This window comes from Corapipo altera, unplaced genomic scaffold (genome assembly GCF_003945725.1).
Source record: "Corapipo altera isolate COAL_440 unplaced genomic scaffold, ASM394572v1 56, whole genome shotgun sequence".
NCBI lineage: Eukaryota > Metazoa > Chordata > Aves > Passeriformes > Pipridae > Corapipo > Corapipo altera.
Genome location: NW_020884896.1, coordinates 2,745,336 through 2,767,047, shown reverse-complemented (window position 1 = coordinate 2,767,047; position 21,712 = coordinate 2,745,336). Strand labels below are relative to the sequence as shown.

Genomic DNA, 21,712 nt, shown 5'->3' with positions numbered 1-21,712 from the left:
AAACATACAATTTTTGGCAGATCTATGAAATTATGGAATGAAATCTAATGTGTACAATTCAAACAAAAAATTCAACTATTGCTACTTGTATATTTAGATTTTTATATTACGTGTGTTTCCTTAATCTGGAATTCCATCCATTCCCTTCATTCTCAACACTATATAAAGTTCTAGAGTAAACATCTCCTTCACTTTAGGAATGCTCAACACAATTCCCTGGCTCTGTTTATAAAAAGCAAGCCCACGGTACACTGTGTTTTTTCAAAATTGCCAAGAGAGTTTGCTAAGATACCAGCATGTCCAAAGTAGGATCTACATTCAAAAGCATTTTAAAAGGCTCACATACTCCCAATGTACCCTTTTGAAAATGCAATAAATTAAAGTATTTGAAAACCAATTAGTTGGCAACAATTTAATAATGAGAAGGGAAAGGAAAACAGAGGTAGAGCACATTAGAATTCACATTACCTCTCTCTCTACTACCAGAGACAGACTGCACACAAATTAGCTCCTCATAAACAATGAAGAGCTACCAAAACCTGTTCTTGAACAATGACAGTCCACTCCATACATTCTACTCAGGTCTTGCAAAGCCAGCTCCTCCTGCAGAGGGAGGAGGGGAAATGGCTGGTATATTCTGCACAGATCTGAGTTTTCACTGGAACCAGTTCCAAATCCAAGGAGATGGATGTCAAATGCAATTCCTGCAATAAGCAAATTCAACATGCAGACTCAATCCTGCCACTTTTCCTCCCCCTTTAAACAAAGAAGACCCACACTTTTTTTCCCCTCTGAAGGGCCCTCAGTATTCACAGAGAAAGGAGAATCAGTGAATTGCTCTATATAAACCTTTCTAGGAATGCTCTATGAACAGAAATACTGTGTACAATTATCACTCAAAATTAAAGGAATCCCCCAAAAAACCCCAAACGCTTAAAACATCCTGACTTATAAATGAGCCAAATATTTTATGCAAAGAGTTATGACATAAAACTGGGTATCATGTTATTTTCTGTATTAAATGCAGCTACTAAAGAAAACTATTTCAAGGTTGTTTGATAATGTAATATTATTCAAACTGTATTAAATTATGTATTTACTATGTATAATGTAAATTTTTATAACTGTATTTTAAAGACCCAAAGAGGAGTTAGTTATCCTGAACACATACTTAATATACAATACTTGAAGCAACAAATATAGCAACACATTTGACAAAAGCCCCTTTGGGCAAGTTGCACACGCTTAAGCAGATTGCTGCAGATTGGATTTGACTCTCAACCAAGCTTTCAAGATGACAGAGAATTAACCTTTAAATCCACCTTCTTACCTAAAGAAGCCTTCATGCAAGGCTACATTTATTTCTTACTCAAGGACACCCTAAATATGTCCTTGTACTGTCATCTATTATGTAAGTACAAACTGTTTAAAATGTAATTTTGTTAAGTAATACTTGTAAATAGAGTTCTCAACTTATTCATGAGTGCATGTAAAATGTTCATAAATACACTGCAACCATCTCTGCTGTTTTTTTTTCCACATCAAATACTTACTATAAATACTTTCTATACATATATCTATAGTGAGAAGTATTTATCAAAAGATATATTTTATACAATAGTAACTTTCCTCAGAAAAACATGAAAATTTAATTTTAAAAAGTTTGTTCTTCGTATCCAAAGTAATTTGCACCTGACAGAAAAAAATACCCACTGTACTTATTCATGTGCAGACTGTTTCTTGTGAAACATAACTGAATGAATCTTTAAAGATATGTTACACCTTGAAGAGGAATACAAATCCAGTAAGTTTCTCAAGCAATATACATGCTTTACTTGTATATTTAGGATTACACTTTAAAGAAGGATTAACATTCAATTAATGGAAAGGAGATCAGAAGCCACAGATAACATAAAAGTCACATGTACATCTCCGGTAGAAAGCCACACATGTATGTTTTACATCAAAAATTTCACCAACCAACCAAATTTTTATAAATGGAATTATAAGACACATCACATTTTAGCTAAAATTTAAAACAAAGTCACAATAAACTGAACTTTTTAAAGGATTATGGGAGACATTTCACAATTTACTTAATTCAAGCAGAGTACATATTCGATAAAACTTGAACTTCTCCAATAGCACTTTAAAATGCTTACGGAGACTAATACCTGAATATTAAAGTCTACATGGCCAATAAATTTAAGGCTATTAACTCTTGTTAAATAAATTAAAAATACAAATATATTAAAGTGTATGGCTTTAAACTACTCACAGAAACTTACAAATGCTCCTTCATAAAAATCTGACAATACCTGAAGTTTGGGATAAAATAAAAAGCAGTGAACTTCTGATGTAATGTCAATAAACCATATTCTTGTTTGTTTAAGTCTGGGTGCCATATATCTTTTGCACTGAAAAAGTTATTTCTCTTGTTTCATGAGTATGCTACCTATCATAAGAAACAAAGTTTTTAGATTTGAAGCCTTCTACAAAGATAATCTACCCAAATGGTTCATATGAGCGACTGTAGAAAAAGTATGCTGGCAGAAAGAGGTCTCTGGTAAATTATGACTGGATTTCCAGACTTCCATCTTGACAATTTATGAAGAAAGTCAGCCTATATCAATGTCAAGGTTTAGAGAAACAAGTCTTGAAAATACTCATCAAACTCCTCCTCCCTGTAAGAACAACAACAACAAAAACATCAAAGACAGTTCTGCTTTGGATTTTTACCTAAGAGATAATCTTTGTATGAAAAATATTTAGCAAACTTCTTCTTAGAATTGTAGAACGTATAGATAATTTTGAATTATTCCAATACCCTTCACAATTTCTCGACTGTGCAACAGCAGTGAGCTGTTAGGATTTACTTCTAAAATAATTAACAGTATAGTAGAAGGTAAGACAGCAGTGGTATCAGTGGCTTGAGAAAGGTTTTCATCCAGAATTGTGTATGACTCCTCTTTAAAAACACAGTCTTAGGTTAGCATGGAAAAAGATTTGATATAACTTTAAATGTCAGATTATTCATTGAAACACTCAGGAAAAATCTCTGCCTTTGCAGTTCTGAATGGACACTGTAGATTTTACCAGCTACAAGTTCACAGGATCAAACTAACCGTGATTTTTCATCTGCATCTTGTAGGGGACCTTTCCAAAAGTCAGCATCTGAAGGACCATCTTCTGCATCGCTGTTATTAGAATCTGTTAAAAAATTTAAAGTGTTTATTAAATAAATTGTAAAATAATTAATCTTTTTTTTTTTACTTACATAGCATATTACTAGGAGCAATGTTTAACTACAATCATGAGAATTAACACTTTACCTTGCATAAAGTGAAAATGGAAACGTTTTGCAACTGTAATCAATGTAGCATCAAAAATATTCTTGGATACCATGAACTAACGTTTTGGCCAAACATAACAACAATTGTGTGAAAACACTGCTCTCGACACAACAGCAGCACAGCATTTTGTTCCTAAAATCAAACAATCGCAAACCCAGAGTTACAATACACTTTCAATTAATGACATTAAATGGATCAATTACCTTATTTCTACTTAAACGATTATTTATATCGTGACTTACCAGTGAAATTGTCAGAAAACAACGATTACTGCATAACTGTTTTGTGTAAGTATACAGGAGTGAAAACTCGTATCGGAAACATGAACTGACCTAGAAAAAACTGATCTTCCAATAAAGCTTTCCTGGCAAAACAGAAACTTTGGGCATGGTCCAAGTCATAAGAAAACTGCTTCAGGTCTTCCTGCAGCTAACTGGGAAAACCTGGAGCCTCAAGACATCCTTAAAAATGTACAGCAGAGCACAGAAATCAATAGAAACACTCAATCCCTTCTAGACGGTCTGCAGCAAGAATTGGCATAACCAGAAGATGGGGCTTTTTTAATCAAAAAGAAACTGGAGACTGGAATTACTGAGCTACAGAGACAACCAGTGCCTAAAGAGTTACTGAGACTGAGTGCTCGTGCAACAAGTTGGTCTCTGAGGTACTACTGGTGATAGTGAAAAGACTTTATTAAAGGCTAGGATGTATTTAAAATCTTTATTTTTTTGAGCAGAGTACATACAATTCTGTGAAGGGAAATGTACTAGTTATTATATCAGAAAAGTACTTTCCTTACACAGCACAGACTACACGGTATACATTTGCATAACTGGACCCACGCAATTAATAATGTACCTATTTTTGCACCCTCTACTCTTTTCTGGAACAGTCTGACCTCTCACTTTTCGGATTATTTCTATTCTGTTATCTGCCCACATTTTCATTCTTTGCTTAAACAATTTCCTTCTTAAAATTCCCTACAGTTTTTCTCCAGGATATATAAGTAATTAATTTGAACCTTCATATTTGTTTGTTTGCACACAGTATTTTTATCTTATAAAATAATAAAAAAGTCAGCTAATAAAACTAAGCTCAATGACAAATGAAATAATACAACTTATTACAAAAACATAAGAGATATTAAAATACTTTACCTTTATCAGAACTATCTGAATCTTCTGAAGAAACCTGATCTGTACAGAAGCACCAAGATAGAAAAAAACCAGTAAGCTTACCTTGGTTATCTGTTATCTTAAATTGTTCACAAGGATTACACACAGTTGCTCACACACATTGTTTCACAATGTATTACACACAAACATGTGCACAAACACGCACACACCACACTCGAAAAAAGCAAGCAAATTCCGAAGTAGAAGGATTTTTTTTGCATGAGTGCAAAGGTCTTAGTTTTAGTTCAATTATGTTATCCCGAGATCTGTGGTGTAAAAAGGTTATCTAACATTTCCAAAAGGCTTTCAACCCCAAAGCCTCACGAAATGAAATACTTCACAACCCTTTCTGGTATGCAATGTCCAATTCTTGGACAAATTTTCCTTATAATGCATATTTTTCAAAAGGCTCTCCCTCTCTGCTACATATAAGAAATTTATCTTTTTTTTTTGCATCTAGGAAATTTTACCTCAGAAACTTATCTTTTTGACTACCTGTGTTAGAATCAAGAAAGTTATATATCTCTGTGTATAACTAAATGTATTTATCTATACATAATTATGCGTCTACATCTATGCAGGTATAGCAAAACTAAGGTTCAACTAACACATTTGTATATTTTAATAACTGAAGGTTTAAAACTTAAATGTACCTTTATGGGTCTTTTTTTTGGACTTCTTTTTTGTTGAATGAGAAAATTTAGTCTTCTTATTTTTTGGCTCTTTAGAGTCCTGTACAGCTGTGCCTCCTTTCTTGTGTGTTTTGACTTCTTTCCTCCTTTAAAAAAGATGAATATACACCTTCTCTATTATATGTACTTCTTATGCAACAGGAAATCTGAAGCATTTAATTCAGTCAAACAGTTCTCATTTTTTCAGAAACCTAACAGTAGCTAAACTGAAAAAAATTAATTTGGTTTTAAAAAGAAAAGTTCTATAGAAACACAAGAGTTCTAGAGCTGAAGGTAAAGGACAGGAAATGCTAAACTCACTAATATGACACTGCTACAGACAACAAAAACAGTGCATTGGCAAACAAACATTAAATACAGAAAACAATTTTATAACATGCCGAATTCTTACTTATTTTGAGTTTTATTCTTTTAGCAAACAACTTTGTATATATGTAGTGAGAAAAACACAGTTAATACAGATTTTAAAATATATTTTCATATTTGATAGCAACAAAACCTGAGGTAGAGGACTCTCAAGCCTAAGAAGCTGCTGCAAACAACCAAGTCATGTGTTTTATTTTCAGCATTACTTATACTGGTTTGTTGTAAGAACATAGGCTTTTTCCTACTTCTTTGTACGAAGAGGTCAGTGAAATTGTTTCAAAGTAAGTATTACTCTGGAACAGTCTCAATGTGTGTCCATGCTTATTCAGAACTCAAGTGGTTTTACGATTTTAGTTCCAAAAATCAAGACAGATCAAACTAATCTCAGTTAATGAATTATCCCTCCTAATATCTGCCTACACAGTGCTCTAGTGAAATTGCGTATGAATTAACTTTCAAAATGGATTGACTACTAGATGCATGTTTCATTTGTGTTACTTTAGAAAAGAAATCATTGTTTCCTGGCTCAGAGGTTTGCCTTTCATATGCTTTGCAGATAATTGTATGGGTTAATTACTGAGACATGCAACTAAGTTAATGCCACGTCAAAATTTAAAAAATCATAAAACCTGAGGGTCAATAGCTGTGGAATTCAATAAGATTACAGATACTATATAAAAAACAAATTTTAAAAAATCTAATCTTAATGCACACATTTTGTAGGTTCGAAATACACTAATTTTCTCTCCAATTAATAAGTGATTCTCAAAGAAGAACAAACATTCAAATTCAAACTTTCCAAGCACAGTCACTTGACTCACACATAAAGCCACTATTTCTAGTAAAAGGAAAAGCATTTCAGCTCTGAAACACAGCAAGAGGGGAAATTTAAAAAGTGTTTTGCATAAATGTTCAGATAAGAAAAATAATCACTAGGCTGAAATGAAGCAAATGAAACTTCTGTGGTGGTAGGGATGGGATTCTTCCAGTTTGAGGGGTTTTGCACTTTCATTAGTGCAGTCCCTAACTCTCAACAGGGACAAGTCAGTGACTCTATAAGAACTACAGAACTTTATGCTAGTTCAGCATAAACAAAGTTCCTAATCATCTAGGTGAAGTCTTCCCCCTATTTGCTGTTCATCATAACTGTAACCTATCAATAATTCACCCCCCATATTTTAAAATATTTCATTACCGGTGATGAAAGTTTAGTTTGTAGGAACATTCTGGACATACTCCTGAAAAAGAGAAAATAAGAACATTGCAGCCATCATTCTGATAAGCATAATTAACAAAATTTAGAAGTAGATCTTTCAGTTTCAGTAGCTTTTCCTTCAAAACTGTAGTTACAATGTAATTGCAGCCAGGATTTAGAAAAATACCACAACAAAATTCTTCAGTACAAACACAGATTTTACTAAACCTGGAGAAAGATCACAGGTTTAGCATTGGCTAAAAAAGTATCAGTGCTTATCATGTACAGACATCATATTTTATGGGTCTTGGACAGATCAAATTGTTCTATAATAACACTGAAGACCCATAAGTGTCTTAGAGCTTTGCCAGAGACCAAGTGCTCCTACATGGAGTGTCTTGCACACAAAAGAAAGAAACCACCATTAGCTTGTTTTACACAAAGTAACTGTGTAAAAGGTGGTAAGTTTAATTATTTGATGAATGTATCAAAATATACACAATACTGAAAAAGAAAATCCCAGTCAAGATGCAAGAATGGAAAAGAAATTATTTCATTAAAGATAAGAACTTTGCAAGAAAACATAAATATTAAAATCCGTAGAGCTGAAGGTGTGCAAGTAGTTGTCTGGTCCAAAACCCTAAGGACTCCTAAGGGTTGTAACTGAATAAGTAGTGACAATGCTGAAACCCTCCCTGCAATGTGGTATTGTCCATTAAAACTAGACATGCCTGTATACAGAACAGCTTATAATCGATTATTCTAATTTTATGACATCATTCATTACACAGTATGAAGTAGTCGATCTGTAACAACTTCATTATATATAATGATAATAGCTGTTCTCTCTAAATCAAGACCATCATACTACCACCTGTGATTAAGAAAATTATATCCTATTCTGCATTTTTCACTTTGCATGAACTAATATAATTATCATTGAGTCTTGTTCGATGGCTTTTAAAGCACAAGATATTTGTCTACTTTTAAGTGTACCTATCCTTGAAGGGCTGACTTACGCAACTTCACAAGTGCATTCCTCTTTTCACCATGTTCAGTGTAGCCAAAATTCACCTCCCAGCTCTTCAGGCCTTCTTGCTCATCACAGTGCTTATTTCCACAGGAAAACTGACCTGTAAAGGGGTCAAAACCAGCAAAGTGTGGTTCAATGATTAACATGCATAGGTTTAGGTTTGTTATTTCTGGTTTTGCTCAGTTTTTGCTTTTCGTGTTCCATTCTTTCAAATAAAAGAGTGAAAATCTAAAAATAACATCTAGAGTAAGGAAACAAAAACAGAGAACAACAAAGCAATCAATCAATCAATCAATCAAACATGCCTAATACTGCCTATTTGCAAAGAAAAACAAAACTGGAACTGTGTTTTGAAATGTATGGATGAAGATATGCTAAGAAATAATAAGCCTAATACTGAACTCTGAAAAAATGAATGTTACTAGGATAAATTCTATATCCTAAATAATTACTTACATAGTAGTGGTGATGGATTAGGAAGTGTGATACAGACATGCATCTTTAATGACATCAAACTATTGAAAGTATCATGTACATACCAAATGAAGATGGTCACATTCTTATTGCCTGTCTAATTTACCTGATATACCAGATATACAACTTGTATTCTAATGACCTTCCATAAACATCTTTCTTTCAAGAAAAGGAAATCCAATTTTGAGAGAAACGATATGTCAGCTTTAATAGCTTCCTTCAGTTCATTATGTGAAAGGCAACGCTGCACATAACCAATGTTGTTTACAGCACTGACTTCCTAATATTGGAGAAATAAAGATACGTATATTCCTTTTGCAGAAGCCTGATTTGTATACAGGGCTGGTAGAAGGGATGTGAAGGATGTGTACTAATAGGCTCACAAGCAGGACTGTTGGTGAATGATTAACCTCAGAAAATTCTGCTTAAGCTGCTAACTAGTGGATTGGCAGTGTCCTCAGATACTTCAGTTCTGCAATGAAACAACACTTGCAATGTGAACATTTGAAGGCACCAGCAGTGGTTCTCATCACCACTATTACTGACACAGCTAAATTAAGTACATACAATGCGAATTATCAGACAGGCAGGTAATAACGTTTTATTAGATTTGAGTAAATCAATTTATATTGCTGATTTATATTTGAAAATAGCATTGAAGACCCACGCCTTTTTTAAAGGATCGTTTAGAACCGCACTCGGGAAGAGAGTCCGACATCCGTGAGCGCGTTGGGTTCTCGCGCCCTCAAGTGGTGAAAGGGAGGATTTATCAATTCTTATATTCCATTGTACGCTATGCATCAGCATTCCATTAAAAAGCTTGAAACATGTAATTCTGCACTTTTTGCCACATTTTAAAATATGGAGTACCACATATTAAAATGACAATGCAGTTTTAAATTCTTTTCCCCCATGAAGACATAAAAATAATTTATTTCTCATTTAATTTTAATTATCTTTTTAAAGCATTCAATAAAGCACGCACCAAATGTAACTATCTGGTAACATAATCTGTAGTGCTGAATGCAACATATTACTACAACCACCTTTATAGCTTAAAAATGCCATAATTAATGTTTACACTTCCTAATGTGATATATAAATTTTTAAAAACATAATTTTTTTTAACTTTCCATAGTATACTATAACAGAGCTGTTTACAGAATGCAGCTCTCCACAAAACTGTAGCTGAGAGACACTGATCAAGAATATCACCCCATACAATTTTCTTGTGTCTGCATCCATGACTTCCAAAAACTACACACGTATGAGGATCCACCCACAGGAAGAGCAATTTATTCACCTCATTTTCTTGCTTGTTCAGCAACTTGAAAATGCCCAAGCAACTAGGCCATGGAATGGGGACTGCTGTGCAAGGTCCCAGGAACACACTGGTGAGAATTCACACACAGAATTAAGCTGCTGATTCAGAAATAGGATTGGGAGACATGATAACCATTCCCACTATTCCCACTGAGGCTTTCAATTCCAATTTAACCTCAAACAGACATCACACAAGAAACTTTGATTAAAAAGTTAACCTTTTGCAGAACAGCACTGGAGAAACTATTAATAAATAATTTCCCGAGGAAAAGTACTGAGAGACTTCAATTAAGAGTATTCTACATTATCAAATGCATTATGGTGGTGTTCATTACAAATCTGACCTTGTGAGAATAAACCAAATGTTCTTTTAATGTTAATATATGCAGATCAGTGTGTACTCTAGACCTATGTGCATAAAACAGTAAAGCTGGAAGTTAAGTCAATTTATCGTCCATTATTATCTGATAAACTTACCAGTATTGTCTAATACTGTCTAACAAAATTATGTCAAAAAGCATCAAGAAATGTAATAAAAAATGAAAGATAGTATTACCTTTTCCTGAAATTACTTCTTTCTCATGTCGCCATCTAAATCCAAACTGTTAAGAAACAAAATTAAGTTGTAAATACTCAACGTATTCAGTATTGGAAAGAATAATTTCAGTTGACTGATTTCCTGCATGTGGTTCATCCATTCAATCTCGGTCAGAAAAACTTAATTTCTTTCTCTTTTAATTAAATATATCTCTCTGCCTCTGCTTGCAGAATGGTATTTTATTTATAAAAATACTTTACATATTTTTATTTTCACAGGAAAGTCTCCATACTGAAAAACAATTACAAAAGCTAAAATATTAACATTTCCAAGTGGAAGACAAGTTGGCCTAGAAATCTGGAAATAAAAACAAAAGAACAAAATGTATTCTATTTAATGACCAGGTGTCAAACAGATTTCATTTCTTGGCAATAGGAGACATTTCCAATCTGTTAAGCTACAAAACAAAGCAGAGACAGCAAATAAGAACTTTTCTAGAAAAATAAGACAACAACGAGAAGAAAACATTTCAAGTCCAATGCATATCAAAGTAAAGCTTAGATGCAGAGCAGAGCTAATGCAGCTCCCTTGCTGCATCACAAAACTGACAATAGAATAAAACTATCTGACAATACAGACGGTCAGTTATCAGCCTGAAAGCTTGCAGACAAGATGCACTGAAGGTTCAAAGACAACCTTGACCTAAAAATTTCTTATCTAGGGAAAATGTAAGGGGTAACAGACCCATCACAAGCAATAGCTGTCAGAACACACTGTCTCTAAGTAGCCTCATACCAGAGGTTCACATCGGCATTTGATTAAAAGGAAAAGATTGTATGTGCTAACCACACAATGAAAAGTGGGATCATGGATCACAGGGTCCTCTTTGACTGCAGTGCCAGCAACCAAGATGAGTGCAGGCGTGCAAGTGAGTGTGTGAGCAGCAGTGAAGACCAAGCCAGACCATCAGCAAGGTGAAGGGCCTGGGAGCATGGAGGGTGAGCGAGTGTGCACGGGTCAGCTCTGGGTGTGAGAACACCTCTGTATGTCTAGGGCTGACAGCACAGGGGGTGTGCTGAGAGACCAGGGGAGTCTCAGCCATCTCTGTGTGGATGTGTGTGTGTGTGTGCATGTGTGTGTGTGTGCTCAGCCATGAGTCAGTGAAACAGTCTAAACCAGCAACTGCAATGTGGCTGCAGTCTTGAGGGTTCATATTTCTTAGAGCTTCTCACTGTTTTCTTCTGAGCTTCAGTCTTTGACAAGGTGCTCTGCTTATTTTTCAGACCTCAGGAGAGACGCTCCCATGAAGTTTGCCCTTATAATTATCCAGTATTTCAGAAAACAAAGTTTTTCTTGGAAGAAAAATTCCAAAAGAGATCTGAGCTACAATCTCTATGCAGAGATCTTTAGAAAAATTATCTGACTAGAAGATTTTGTTGGAGCAAAACAATTACAGCAGTGAAAAGCCAGATGAGCATGTATGTGCAAGTCTCAATCTGTGCAATATAAACATCTAAAACATTACAGAAAACTGACCTCCAACTTTACTTTGACACCATCTAAGCAGGATATAGAACCAACAGAATCAAAGAACAGCCCAGGCTGGAAGGCACCTCGACAATCATTGTTGTTCAACCTTGTTCAACTATTCATGGGAAAGGGAGCAGAGATGAGATTATCCAGCAACCTGTGCAATTGCACCTGCAAAACCTCCAGCCCTGGGGATTGTAACGTGCCACTGGGGAGGTTGTTCCAGCAAATCAATGCTTCCACTTTCTTATATCAATATGAAGTACCATCATGTAAAGCATCAACAACTATCATACAAAAAGTTGGCCAGGTAAGAAGCTTGTTATCTACCCTGCAACCTCTCATAACACCAGCACTGCAAAACAGAAGGTACAAGAGGCTAAAGATATCCAACAGTTTCTCAAAATGCAGAAAAAAAAAATCAAGGCAGGAAAAATCTGAAAGCAGAGACTGCATTCCATTGGTGTGAATGGGATCAGCAGCCCATTTCAGACTTCCAAGAAAAAAGCCTACTTTGAAATCCTTCTCTACCAAACATAGGCATGGATAAATCAGTAATTGAAAAAAATCTCTTGTTTTTCCTATTTTTCTAAGAATTTCTAAGAAAGGACTTTTATATGATCAGAACGTATTTGAGAACAGAAAGCATAAATATTTTACAAACTGCATGACACAGCAGTTATGCTGACACGGCAATTCCAAAAATATAGGTAAGGACTTATGTGCATAAATGGGAATTAAGAGTGACCTCAAAGTTAGGACAGACACACTTGAAGTCTGACAGGGAAATACTGTTCACACAACACACACACAAAAAAAATCTAGGGCAGAAGGGTTTCCCCACAAAAGATAGCAAACACACGGAAACTTGGCACAGTAGTGAAAGAAACAAAATCTGTAAGTCTGCTCTAGGGAAATCAGCTAGGGGACAGAGAGGACATTGAGCAATATGAAACAGCTACAGGAAAATAAAATGAAATTTGCTCAAAAAAAGGAGGGAAGGCATCTTCAGCATTTTAATTTTTGTTAATTTTAATTAAATGTTCACATTTTACTGTTCCAATTGTCTTTAGATGACTATCATCTTTTCCGCCTAATAGAGTTAAGCTCAGTTCTTTCAACTGTTTACCAGTTAATGTAGTTTTCAATACTATAAATAGTCTAAAAGAACTATGTAGACACTGTTTACAGCACTGGGTTACTGTGTGTTAACACCAAGACACATCTGAGTTTAGCTACACTCTTTGCAAAACCACAATAGAAAATTCCTGTATGCTCTCTGACTAAGAAGTTAGTCAGCCAAAAACTTGGAGAAAATAAAGGCTGTTCCAGTTAAGAAGAAAACCTGGTGCTGGAACTGGGCTGTTTCTCTTAAGAAATTCTATTTATTTACAAGGCACATACAGATCCTGTTTCCACAAACAGAAAAAAAGAACAACCAGCAAAAGATGTTACTTTAGAATAGACTTTTCCAAAATTGTTTCTGCCAGCATTCAAGTACAAAACTCTTTTTAGACTTTTTTTTTTAACACTAACATTCCAGGGTTTTCTAGACTTCATCTATTGCTCCTCTCCAAGCAACCTCTCTAGCCTTCTTCCTTTAACCCCTTTGCATTTTCCGCCTTTTCCACACACAATGTACCTCTTCATAAAACACCATCTGACAGAAATGCTCGTATTCCCACAGAAGCACATTTTTGGGGCGGTGACAATGCTTGGATTCAAACTGCTGCTGCTTATTAAGTAACTTGACAAATTCTCACAACTCTTTCTCTAGGGAAGGGGTACAACATTCCGGTTTCACAATGTATCCACAATCATAAGGCAATTTTAAAAAAGGACATACTTCAAAACCAGTGTGATTTACAATAATTAAACATACCTTATTCTCTTTGTATCTGCTGAGATCTGCTATGCAGTATTCTTTGAACAATTTATCATAATACTTCTTTGCAAGCCTCTTCTCCCTATAACAAAAGGTATTTTTTTATTAAATACAGAACATGACATAATTCACTTTACATTGTAATGACATTAACAAGACATGTTGTTTCATGCAAAGAACACAAGTTGCAGAGAAATGAAACAGATACATACTTATTAAACTAAGGAGCAATTTCCATGAAATTGGAAAAATATGCATAAAATAAATCTGCTAAAATACATACTAAACTATGTTTTTTCAAACTCAGATTTCTTCAGAGTTTTCAGAACAGTCATTTGAATCTCAGAGAATGCACAATTATTTATTAGTTTTTCTGTCATCAACTCATGTTGCCACTTGTGCATTATCGCAATATGAAAGACCTCCTAATGGTCTTTCATTTTCAAATGCATCAAAGATCAAAGAATGATCACTAAGTATGCACAGTAATTCTTATTAGTAGGGGACACTACAAATTTAGTACAAGTGATCTAAAAATAACGTGTTCTATAATATTTTCAGTACCAATTCATGTCTGCTTCGTCTTCTTCATTCCACAGGAATCTGTGGTTTTCTCTAATAACATCGAGATCCGTCTTGTCATTTGCTCTATAAAAGGACACACTTTTTAGTACAAAGTAATATTAAAGTGAAAAGTCCATCAAATAATAATTTGGTAAGCATCAGTATTTCACAGTTATGATCTCCACCCCACAGCATAAAGGAATACATTGCAATGAAATAAAACTACCAAAAAGGTATTCCCTGGCATACCTGTTCCCAAAAAAACTCAGGGTGGAAAATGGCCACTGCAATTCTGGATGACTTGATCCTATCTGAAAACACTTTTTATACTCCTTATTGAAGACAGTAATTTTAAAAGGCAGTTATATATATCTCTAAAGAAGGTTATCATTATTCTGGACAATGGATAGCATTTCTGCACATTTCAAAAGTATTTCAGACTGTTATTTTGAAGGTACTGACAGATATTTCTCAATGTACCTTCAATTAATGCTCACCTGTCATCTTTCTTTTTGCATAACAAAACAAGAATAATTCAGCTCATGGTAAGGTCTTATCTAAAAATATGCAACCAAAATGAAACAATGCAATTTTGGTTTTTCGGATTTACAATTTACAACTACTGTAGTTACCATTTTTGACAAAAAAAATTAGTAATTTCACACACAGCCACATCTGCTTCTGCCCCTAAACTTATAATATATATTTACCAGCTTGATATAACAGGGGAGCTTTAGGGTCACAAGGGGAAAGTTTGCTAATGGTTCTCACCCAGTTCGTCGGAAGTCCTCTATTTTGCCACCATAGTATAAAATGTAGTCATGTACTAACTTTTTATGTCTTTCATACTGAATAAAGCAATTAAGGATTGTTTCAGAACTTATCTTCTTTTGTTTTACCATAGCTTAAAAATAAAAAAACCAAAAAACAACAAAACAAAAAAACCCCCCACAAACAAACAAACAAAAAAAACCCACAAAAAAAAACCCAAACTTTTTGTATACTTAAGAGAAAGACATTTTTTTCCTCACAAACAGTTCAGTAATTTCCAGAAAGAACAGAATTAATTAGCAACTTTTACTTAATAACCTCTTGTAGAGGCTACTTTCCAAATACAGGAATTCAAGGCAATTTCATGTTTAAAACCTCATTCAGCTGCCAGACCTTTATAAAACTGTCTTCCTTTATCAAACATGCTCTGTACCCATATACACAGAAACTTGGTTTATTTTCTCAGCTGTAATTTAGACAACAGCTTCTCAGTACTCCAGTTTTGGTTTAAAACAAGTTTGTATTTCTGCATTATAAAAATAGTCTGGCTACTAAAAGGGAACAATTTATTACATTTTTACCGTCAACATACAAGTAAAAGTTGTATGCTTTAGTTTGGAGATGCAAATCATGGAAAATTATGTAATGCTTTTTAGAACACATTGGCCTCAGAGACATAATTTGAAACACATTTTGTACCACAATTTGAGCAAAATTCGTAATTATTTATTCAGAAAATAAGTCTCTTTAAAATAAAAACACTATATATGCTTTCTTTTTCAATTAACTTGTATCTCAACAACAAAAAGTAGCTCCTTTGAAGAACGACTCAATATCTGGTACTGCACTGTCAACTACTGTCATAACTGAGAAATCCCAGTATTTTACCATAATGGATAACCTGTGCCCCACCTTCAAACTTGAAGAAAAACGAAACAGAAGGATACAGCACTCATTGATATCAAGTGAAATCTTCTTTTTCTTGCTTCTTCCCTGTTAATAACAAACATGCTTCAGTGAAAGCTATCTTTCCCTTAAGGTAAAAAATATCTCACAAAAGCAGTACATAAAAGATACCTATCACATTCTTCAGCTGCGAATTGCCTGTGAACCACACTGCCTTGCTTTGCTTTTTGGAACGGCTTTACCAGAAGGCCATCTTCCTCTGTTCTAAAGGTAGGTGGGAAAAGGAAGAAAAGTTAGTCAAGAACTTTCCATAAGCAATAGAATTTCCATATGGCAAACCTTCCATTACAAAAACTGTTATATTGCTAGTTTCTACACGAATGAAACAAAACTTCAGAACCAGTATCAGCTTGGGCTTTACCTCATTTGCAGAACAAAATCAGAAAGGCAATCACTTACAGTTAGCATTTAAAGGAAAATGCTTAAAACAGCCACTTGTAATATTTATTTTTATCAATACTATCACTGTAGAACCACAATGAAAAACCTCCGAAGTTTCACTCTACATTCTAAGTCCTCTACAAATCTCAGCTACAAATCTCAGCTACACAGCAAAGTAGGAACAGAAAGGACAGTGTGCTCACTGAATGAGTGTGACTGCTAATAACCCTATCCCACCCTTCCATGCCAATGGCCCATCACCTCATTAAACAGCTCTGCCTCTTGTAGTGCAATCACATGAATCACAAATTTAAAACTCAACTGCCATGTTGTGAACCATACTTGTTCTAAAACACAGAGCTAAAAATACCTTAAGAATTCACCAAAGTAATAAAAAGTTAACTATAAAGAGATGCATTTTAGCTAGTAAAAGGTATATTTAGTTAGTTTCATTCATGAGTAGAGGTGAAGAAAAGATTTTTCCACAATCATCAGCTGACAGAAAAAATGGAAGTCAGAAACTTGAATAAAGCAAGCCAGAGAATTTGTATTCCAAGCTATGGAATAGAAGTCTAGAAACTAAGGGCATCATTTGCTCAAAAGGATCTGTAAGTACAAAATTCCCATAAGGAGACTCCATAAAACAGCAATTTGGAAAAAATTTAAGACTACTATTTTCCTTAAAGTGAAAATAAATATCATCATAGAGCAAGAAGATATATACATAGAGTGAACCCACATAAGAGCCCTACTGGGAATCAGCAGTAGTGTGCCAGAACAAGGATAATGATGGTATTTTTGAAAGGCTCCTGATGGTTAGTTAATATTCCACCTCGAAAGTGGAAGGGTAGAATGTATAATGGCCTTCTAAAGAAAACAAAATCTGAACAAAACCAGCACTGTTTTAATGGAGAACAGCTATATTTATAAAATAAATGAAACACCACAATGCCTGCTCTTATTCCAGTGATTAAAACATGAAATTTTTTTCCCAGAATGCAGTCAGACACTACAAAACCCATTCTTTCAATTTTTCTACAAAGGAAAATATGCAATAGACCTAGGAAAGTTTCCAGAAAGTCTTCTTAAACAAAGTCCAGTAAAAAGCAAGGGAGAGACAGAAAAAAGAAAAGTACATGCATAATGTGGGCCAAATGTTCAGTATGGTGCTGAAAGTGTCAAAGGACTACACTGCCAAAACAAAATAAATACATAAATAAATAAAAATCTTTGCAATATAATGAAATCAGACTACAAATTTCCAGGTCACTAATTGTGGGAACTACTGAAAGAATTAGCAAAAGTCATCTCAAATAAGAGATGTGCAGTTACACTTCAAGGATTGAATACAACACAATTCACCAATTCCCAGGTCTCTTCATAAATTAAATAACAAAGAAGTAGCATTAGTTCTTCACTTTATATCTATATATGTTTTATATCTACAAAGCCTGCTACCACTTGGCCTTTCTTGCCTTGCTCTCCTAGCAGTTCCATTTGTCCTGATGGATTCACAGTGAAGTGAACAGTGCTGCCAAATCCCAGCAGTGGATACTAATGCTTGGAAAAACGAAACACTCTGCTCTGAGAACTGAGGAGGATATAGACAACAGATGGAGATGGCAGAACAGATCTCAATCAGCTGCCCCTAGGAGATGACAAGCTTTGGCAAGCTTGACACGAGGAGATGCAGAAATCAGATTGATTTTTTCAAAAACCATTTCAACACCAGACTTTACATACAACAGCATCATCTTCTATGCACACTAAGAGGCCATTTGCACAAAATGTGTAATGCAAAGTGTTAAGTCTATACTACATTACCTTTTAGTTTTTTGCAGAGACTTCTCTCCACTCTCCTCATCACTGAAATCAGAATCATAGCCTCCATGGCCACGTGCCTGAAAATAACAGACCAGTCAATATATCTGCTAATGTAACATGGATATGGCATAATTACAAATTAGTACTGTCTATCATGTATAAATAAGGGAGAAAGACAGAGAGGAAGCAAAAAAGTGCAAATTCTCACATACGTCTAAATGAAGCCAAATTCAACAGACAATGCAGAGTATATTCCAAATAACACAGCGTAAAGGAAGACACTGTCAGTCTGTCTGAAGATCCCTCTATAAATAATTTATATGCAGATGTCCCCATATTTAATCTTCGCATAGATACAGAAAACCAAAAGTATGATAAATACCTTTGGTTTCTAATTTCAAACAATGTTCCTTATATAAGAAAAAGGCGAGTATTCTCCCCAGAAGCAAGTCTTCCAGGGGGCTGGAGGACAGCAACCCATATGCCCACATTATAAACAAAGAAAGATGGGAACAAAAGTTTCTTGGGCTGTGGTACAGCATTTTAGATCATTAGATCTTATACTGGTAACTGGAAATCTGATTGAAACTATAACTAAAATACAAACCAACAACATGCCTGCAAAAACATACCACCTAATCAGCACAACATTCCTACCAGGAAATGAAGTCTTTTTTTCCATAAACTTTGGGACTACAATGCCAAATTAATGCCTTCAGCAACCAAGCACTGACTGATGCCCAGATACATCACCTCCATTTTTCAAGGGACAATACTATGTTCAATTCCTTCGGCAGAAGCAATGGTTTAAGTAGATCCTATCTCCTCTCCCTCACTCTTACTCTGGTACCTTCTTTCCAGTCGCTCAGTTACAGTTGTGAAACTACACATGAACCAGACAAAACAACTCACCCAAGTTAAAAAGGAACCTATCCAAAAAAGAGTATTTTAACTCAGGTCAGTTTTCTGACAGTTCATCCAGAGCCCCTGCAACCAGCTACACCAGCCAGCTGAAGGGGTAGCACAGGGAGAGGGCAGCCAGAGCTGGGAACTGCATAAACCAGCACAGACACCAAAAAAAACTTTTACACAACTGAGGTAAAAACAAGAGGGAAGGTTATTATATATCTGCATGTGGAAAGGCTCAAATACACACTACCTAAGTATCTTGGTAATTCAGACTGTGAATGAGAAAAGAAACATATTTGATTCAGTTGATTCTTACATTACATACAATCATACCCCTCCTCAGACAAAAAGCTGAGAAACACAAACTGCAAAAAAGACACATCTCTTCAGGATAATTTTGATGAGGTGCCTTCTCTTGTCTACTGACACCAACAATCGATTTGTATCACGCAGAGTATGTAAAACACTATCTTCTCAAACTGACAGTGAAGGATTGGTTTTAAGATTTTTTTTTATTTTTTATTATTGCTAATAATAAACTAATACTGTAATGTTCCTTCCACTCTTGAATTCTTCTAAAGGACACATAGCTTGCATATACATATATATTTGAACAAAAGCAAACCAGAACTTTCTGATTTACCTTTATGTTTTGTATTTCCCAAGAAACAGAAAAATTATCAGTTACCAGACACACAAACAAACAAAAGTGCAGCAGATGTCTGTTGTAAGTGGCTGTCACGCACTGGCAAAAGAGCAGCAGCGGTACTAAGTTCCATAGCTGAGGTGGTTCTAATAGCCAGCCTACCACTACTTTTATTAACAAAGCTTATGTGGTCTTTAGAAAAGGCTGAAAGAGTGTGCAGAAAATATATTTATATTTGGCCTCTAAATTTAAAAAATATCATGGTAATCCGGGAATGTTTTAAATAGCAAAAGTAATGCTTCCCAGATGAACATTGAGAGCTTCCTTCACACTCAAAAGGGGAGAAGGTCCCAGCCAACACAATGAGCATGAAAGTCAACACGAGACAGAAGAAGTATAGAAAAAGGCCAAAAGAAGAAAGATCAAATGAAAGGAGATTTTCACTAAGTAGTTGACCTTGGATGATGGGGCCCAGGAAAGAAGTAGACATCCTCAGTAATCAGCTCTCAACTGGTTCCAGGAACGATTCAAACAAAAAGAAAAAAAGACGCAAGAAACGCTGCCCCAACAGAATCATACTGTAGGGCTCTCAGAAGTTGATGACTGCCTTTTGAAAAGTTAACTGTGAATACAAGGGCAAGTATGGCTAAGGCAGGCATAGGCTGCTCTTCCGACAGGAAAACTCTCCACAGCTTCAGACATTCCTCTGAATCACTACAATAGCTCACAGATGAATTCAGAGTGAAAAAGAATACAACCCATGACTGACGTCCCGACACTTCTAGATCACTCCTCCTTCAAAGGCAACAGCAGATGGGCAGGTACTGCACTGAAGCTGAGTTTGGCATCAGCAGCTCCAGCAGTGCCGGATGGCACTCTTGGAGACTGGGACTGAACAATTACTGACCTGATGCCTTAGGATGATATCAAGATGACCTGACTTTTAGGTAAAACATTTCATGAACTCCATCAAAGAATCTCATCCATAAATGAATCTTTGCATTTTGGAAGGACAATGTAAACACACACCTGCTTCATACTGTAAAATTTCATGACAGATTTCTTCCCTTCCCCACAAGAAAAAAAAAACCCAGAGAATAACCCCAGATAAAGAAAATGTATTTAATATTTAACTGTAGTAAAAGAGGGGCAGATACCAAAGCTTTGTGCCCAAGGTAGCAGAAGTAGACATGGGCATGCAAAATTGTAAACAATATTTAAAATAATTATTTTCATTATTTAATAAACCCTTTAATATAAACTTTGCTTTGATGGAATTTGTCAGACTCAGAATGCTTTTAGTAAATTATTAATGTAAATATCAAGTGTTTTATCAAAATGCAAACCTGAAAGGTATGTAACTTAAATGGTACGGTGTATTTCATCTGTTGCATCAACTCTGAACTTTTTATTCCCAAACAACAAAACAAACTGAAACCACAAAATTAAAACAAATACCAATATGTTCTGGGGTACATTTAGCTCACATTTAAGTAATCCCAACATCTTGGATTAACTAATAATGAAACAATCGGAGACAGAACAGAGTCCACTTAACTTAGGAGTCCTAAACCCCAGCAATTTAAAACCAGTAAATAAATGAATGCTGTGCACAGCTGACGGCAGACATAGATACCAACTCTTGATCTCAATAAAGGACACTACAGATTCCCCAGCACTGCATTTACAGCAGGTATTTGCATCCAGAGAAGGCACCTCTCTAATGAGGTAAATGCACACTAGTGAAATGGACACATCACAGTTCATGTTGGCTCCTGACCACAACATATAGCTGAACACAAAAAAGCAGTTAAAAAAGAAAAAAAAGTCAAAACAATCCTAGACAAAAATTCCCAACTCGTGGTTCCTGACCTCGGCCCTAATCTTGCTACTCCCGTCATAAGCGTCACTCATCCTTCCCTTTATCTGCCCAGCACACAGGTCTGTGCTCATGTCTGCTCACAGCCCAGATGTGGCCCAGAACAGGCCCGAGTGCTCGTTTTGGTACAAACTACTCTGGGAAGGACTGAAGGGAGCGTGGGATCTCTTGATCCCAGAGGGCTTGACTGGCTTTATCCTGTCTGGAT

At 35.3% G+C, this 21,712-nt stretch overlaps 1 protein-coding gene across 3 annotated transcripts in view; it reads right to left on the bottom strand.

Annotated features, from left to right (window-relative positions):
• Positions 1 to 242: 242 nt before the first annotated feature.
• LOC113949412 (protein FRA10AC1) overlaps positions 243 to 21,712 on the bottom strand; it is a 37,342-nt gene continuing 15,872 nt past the window's right edge. For 2 of the 3 annotated variants that reach the window (XM_027647953.1, XM_027647954.1), the window contains exons 2-14: positions 18,071 to 18,147; positions 15,977 to 16,069; positions 15,847 to 15,892; positions 14,900 to 14,976; positions 14,129 to 14,212; positions 13,562 to 13,646; positions 10,168 to 10,213; positions 7,801 to 7,914; positions 6,782 to 6,824; positions 5,182 to 5,306; positions 4,511 to 4,549; positions 3,126 to 3,210; positions 243 to 2,684 (exon numbers count right to left, since the gene is read on the bottom strand). In XM_027647953.1, coding sequence (XP_027503754.1) covers positions 2,642 to 2,684; positions 3,126 to 3,210; positions 4,511 to 4,549; positions 5,182 to 5,306; positions 6,782 to 6,824; positions 7,801 to 7,914; positions 10,168 to 10,213; positions 13,562 to 13,646; positions 14,129 to 14,212; positions 14,900 to 14,976; positions 15,847 to 15,892; positions 15,977 to 16,069; positions 18,071 to 18,147 — 957 coding nt within the window. In that variant the 3' untranslated portion in view covers positions 243 to 2,641. Of the gene's footprint in view, positions 2,685 to 3,125; positions 3,211 to 4,510; positions 4,550 to 5,181; positions 5,307 to 6,781; positions 6,825 to 7,800; positions 7,915 to 10,167; positions 10,214 to 13,561; positions 13,647 to 14,128; positions 14,213 to 14,899; positions 15,040 to 15,811; positions 15,893 to 15,976; positions 16,070 to 18,070; positions 18,148 to 21,712 lie in introns of those variants that run through there. The other variant, XM_027647955.1, reaches the window with a different exon arrangement.